A 4,980-nucleotide genomic window follows, 5' to 3' on the forward strand; every position below is an offset into this window, starting at 1 on the left:
CATCCCTGGAAATGTTCAAGGCCAGGTTGGATGGGGCTTTGAGCAACCTGGTCTAGTGGAAGGTGTCCCTGCCCATGGCAAGGGGTTGGAACTAGATGATCTTTAAGGTCCCTTCCAACCCAAACCATTCTATGATCTGTGTCCCGCTGCCCGCACGTCCCGCTGCCTGCTCTTCCCCACTGCGTGCGGGCCGCTGCTCTGACCCTGCTCGCTGTTGTACATGAGTCTCGGGCTTCCTGCGTCTCCAGAACGGTGCTTTCAGCTGCCTGTCCTTGATGCCTGCCCTAGGGTTGTGCGGCTGTTAAACACGGGTGTGAGAGGCTGTCTCTGCCAGCCGTATGTGTGCATCCCTGCGCAGGGCCATTTGGGGCTGGACTTTGCAGGAGGACAGAGAATCCCCGACAAACGTTTGCTTGTTTGTTTTCAGGTCCATCAAGATGTTACAGGTACCACTGCCCCTGGATCGAGATGGGATCCTCTTCCGGCTCCGTTTTACCACGTTGGCCGTTGGGACTGTGTGTTGCCCACTCTTTGGTTTCCTTTTCTGTGTGATCTGGTCTCTGCTGTTCCATTTCCAGGAGACGACAGCAACCCACTGCGGGGTAAGTGACTCTCATCAGCAAAATGTCCTCCAAGGTCATGGCTGCTCAGCTGGAGCAGCTGGTGGGGTGGCAGGGATCCTCTCTTCTTCTGGGCTTTCATGCCGGATGTGTTATAGGATCCTGAACAAGCCACTTTATTACACTCATGATGCCTCGGGACTGGCAACTGAGGTTTTGGCTTTTTAAAAGAGACCTGGGGAAGTACAGACTGGTCAGGCTCACGTCTGTACTGAGCACGTTGCTGGTGACTGTGATAAGGAATGGAACTGGTGAAGCTACAGATAAATATACTGTCTTGTGGAAGTTAGCCCAGCTTTTATAAAAGGAATTGCTGCCCCTCAGATCTACAGGAGTTCTTCAGAGGAGTCACAAGCACATGCCTGGGGAGGGACCACCTGGATTTCCAAAAGGAATAAGCTCAGATTCCTCCCCAGGGCTTTCAAGCAGCCATGGCACAAGTGTGGATAAGCAGCTAGTTACAAGCTGGGGACAGAGGGCAGGAGTAGGTGGTCATTCTCACACCAGCAGGAGATGACCCCAGGGCTTTATGGGGTCTGTGTTGTTCCTTGTGCCCATACGCAGTGCGGTGGCACAGGCTGGTGGTGATGCCGAGATCCTGGAGCAGGGATGGCGAGGCAGGCTGCTGAGGGGGGTGACAGAGCCACAAAATGCCGGGGCAATTTGATTTTGAGAAATAAGTAACGTGCACACCCAGCACGTGGTGCTGTCCTCTCCTTGTGACTCGGGTGTATGAGGCAGGGCAGCAAGGATGCTCAGAGGTCACGCAGCTCCTGTTCCTGGGGTGGTGAAGTGGGGCTCTTCAGCTGCGCACAGGAAGAGACAATGGGCTGAGAGCAGGGAGAGGCAAGACAGAGACCTCTGAGGTCGTGGCTGGCCTGGAGAGGGCAGGCAGGGATCCACTGCACCCCTCTGCCAGTATAAGAAGTAGGGGACGTCGTATGGAGGTGGCAGTTTCTGCATGAGGAACCAGCTCCTCCTTGGATGCCTTGAGAGTAGCCAATCTGGGGAACGCCTCTCCACGGGCCACTGGGGGTGCACAGTTCTGCGTGGCCTTCAGGGGAAATCGAGCAGGATCATGGAAGAGTGGATTACCTTGTGCATAGCAATCGTGGCTGGCTCGGGAAGTCCCCGAGCTGTGAAACTCTGAGGTCGGGAGTTTATTCCGGGGCTGCGTTGATAGTTTTTCTGCTTTTATGTTCCTCCCTGAACACGGTCTTTGCCTGCTGTTGCTATCAGTTCTCTCCATTAGGGTTGGGCTACAAAACCGTGCACCCTCCTCTCCTCTCTCCCCAAACTTCGGGGCAGAGAACACATGGGGGACCACGACTGAGTAAAGGGAAGGAGTAAAGGTCAAAAGTATAAAGCTAAGAAACCCAAGTGAGACCCTGAGCAGGGCACCCCAGTGCCAGGAGACTGTCCTGGCAGGGCTGGGAGCTGCATGGTCCTGGGGGATGAACCAGGGTTGCTGCCACGTTATGTTCCCTGGCTTTTGAAATAGGAATAAACTGATTTATTAAAAAAAAAACCAAACCAGTTTTAGCATCTGGGAGAGCTATAAATATGACACTATGGCACACTCCCTATGCCTCTCCCCATGAGCCGCTGTCTCTCTTCCAGGTCCCTAACTACCTCCCCTCCATCAGCGCCGCTATCGGAGGCGAGACCCCCCAGCGTTATGTCTGGCGCCTCTGCATTGGCCTCCACTCGGCACCCCGCTTCCTGGTGGCAGTCGCCTACTGGAACCACTATCAGAGCTGCCACTGCTCGCACCCTCGCTACCTGCGCTTGTGCCACTTCAACCTGCTGCTCAACCTGCTTGAAAACTTCGCCCTCCTTATTCTGACGTACGTGTCCTCATCTGAAAACTATGGTAGGTGTCTCCTCCCATGCTCTGTGCTGACCGTCGTGGTGGTGGTCTTGCTCACGGCTGCTGAGGCTTTGCAGAGCTCTGCTTCACACCGGTGTTTTAGAAGTAGTCAGTTTGGGGGGCAGAAACAGCAAAAATAAAGAGTTTCTATTAAAATTAGTATTTATAGAGCAAAGTTATGTCCATAATGTGCAAATAACCGTATTTGTCCCAAAATTCTTGGTTGCGGATAATTGGCCGAAACCATAGGCTGAATTTTTGTATCAAGCCTAGAATCAGACTTTAGCGCTTATGTGCAAGGCCATGCTTAACGCGTCTCACCGCAGCTGAGCAAAGGCAGGTTAGTGCTTGTCCCTGCTATCGACTCTGTCTCCACTGCTGAGCTTTGGCTTTGGCTCTGAGCTGGCTTCCAGCCCGCGCTCTGTTTCAGCTGCATTTTAAATACCCTCTTAGAAAATTTTCTGGGTAAAATTTCCTGTGTTGACCTGAAAACAAAATCAGAATTTTTCAGGTTAAATCAGTGTGTGCAAAATATGGTCATGATAGGCTGGGAAATGCTCTTCTCCCACATCTGAAATGAATTTAAGTGCCAGTGATGACATCCAGCTACTGTTTAATCCTGAGATCTGGAGGAGGCATCAGGGATTGACTTGAGAGGACTCAGATCCATGAGCCAGCAAGGTGGTGCTGTTGCAGAGGAAGCAAACCCAGTTCTGGGACTGGTCAGCATGAAAAAAAAAGCCCTGCACACAGTTTGGGGGTGATGATGATGGATATTGTGTCTGGCTGTGGGACCGCACTGCAGTATGTAGTCACAAAGTCTCGCAAAGAGAGAGGCCAGGCCAGAGCTCCAGGAAGAGAGGGTTTGGAGCAGTGCTGGTGAGGGGAGGTTGACAGAAGAGGGTTTGTCTCCTTGCAGCAAGGGAGATGAGATGGGGGGCAGGGATGCAGCTGATTTTGTGCTGAGAGTACTCACAATGGGTGAGGAAAACAAGCTCTCAATAGGCAGATGCAGTGGGGGTCTGGAAGCCTTGCAACTGCCTAGAGCAGCAAACTGGAAACGGGCTATGGCCACCGGAGCCCTTCAAGAAGGCTGGGAATGTGCCTGCAGGGTTGAGGGGTCCAGCCCCAGTGAGAGGACCAGGTGGATGATTTCTGAGGCTCCCTCCAGCCCACTGCTGCCGTTGGAGGTGGAAGTGCAGAGCACTGCAGGCACTGTCCTGATTCCCTGTCAATGTGGGTATTTGGAGATGTTGCATCTTGCACACCAAAACAGCAGGCTGTCCGGGAAAAACAGCTAGGAAGTGCGTGAGCCCCAACAGCTAACAGCTCTCTGCGCACACTGCTTCATTTCCCACGCACAGATGCTTCTCTTTCACAGTCAGTGGTTATTGCCTTTCTGCTCACCTGCTCATCACTCAGGAGCCACGCCTAGAGCAGTCCATGCCGGGGCCTGTTGCTGGCACGCTGGCTGTCGATGAAGCTTCCCACCATTTGGGTGCTCACTGACTTCCACTGAATTTTCACCAGTAAGCCTGGTGGCTTTAGGGCTGTGATGTCATGAACAGAGTCCAAGAACCTCCCCAGCCTTTGGGGTGAGGATATAGATGATCCTCCAAAATGTGCTGTCTCATCTGAACCCCCAGACCACACCAGGGTTTAAACAGACCCTTCTGTTTTGTGAGTGTCATGGAACCATTTGTTCTTTGGGGGTAGCACAGCGTGTGGTAATCCTGAGCTGCAGGGCTGGAGCAGGTTTGGAAACCACAGCTCCGTGTGCTGCGGAGTTCAGTGAGCTGGGATGGCTGGACATGAACCTCCAGCTGATGGAGATCTGTGGTCTAGGGGATGTTCCTGTCCAGCTCACCTTCCTCATCTCCTGCCAGCACTCCCTGTCCCCCATGGTGAGGGATCCCGTCGCTACCCCGCCTGTCTCTGCCGGTGTCCCCAGCTGACCCCACCGTGGCAGGGGACTGCAGACCACCTGCCAGCGGGGCTTCTCCAAGCTGTCAGGACTGGGAGCATGCCCTTAGAAATTCAGATGCTCTTTTGGGGTTTGGATACCTCAAAGTGCATTGTCACCGGAATGGCTCTGCCTGCACTTCGTTTTATGGCCGATGGCTCTGCCTGGCTTGTGCAGAGCTTTGCGAGGGGGAGACTGAGGCGCAGCAGAGCGGCTGGGAAAAAGCCGCACCGAGAGCTGAGGCGAACCCAGTGTTCTCAGATCCTTATTACAGACTAATCTCGGGTTTGTGGGGAAAGTTTCAGACCTTAGCTGCTGTGCTGAGATGAGAATGGGCTCAGGCTAATCATAGAATCATAGAATCATTAAGGTTGGAAAAGACCTCTAAGATCATCGAGTCCAACCGTTAACCCAACACCACCATGCCCACTAGACCATGTCTCTAAGCGCCTCATCTACACGTCTTCTAAATACTTCCAGGGATGGTGACTCCACCACTTCCCTGGGCAGCCTGTTCCAAGGCCTGA

At 53.3% G+C, this 4,980-nt stretch overlaps 1 protein-coding gene across 1 annotated transcript in view; it reads left to right on the forward strand.

Annotated features, from left to right (window-relative positions):
- Positions 1-430: 430 nt before the first annotated feature.
- The window catches only part of PGAP2 (post-GPI attachment to proteins 2), a gene marked incomplete at its 3' end in the record, with an annotated part of 5,808 nt that continues 1,258 nt past the window's right edge, over positions 431-4,980 (forward strand). The window contains exons 1-2 of the mRNA XM_009585580.1: positions 431-602; positions 2,241-2,493. Coding sequence (XP_009583875.1) covers positions 438-602; positions 2,241-2,493 — 418 coding nt within the window. The remainder of the gene's footprint in view (positions 603-2,240; positions 2,494-4,980) is intronic.

This window comes from Fulmarus glacialis, unplaced genomic scaffold, assembly GCF_000690835.1.
Source record: "Fulmarus glacialis isolate BGI_N327 unplaced genomic scaffold, ASM69083v1 scaffold17649, whole genome shotgun sequence".
Taxonomy (NCBI): Eukaryota; Metazoa; Chordata; class Aves; order Procellariiformes; family Procellariidae; genus Fulmarus; species Fulmarus glacialis.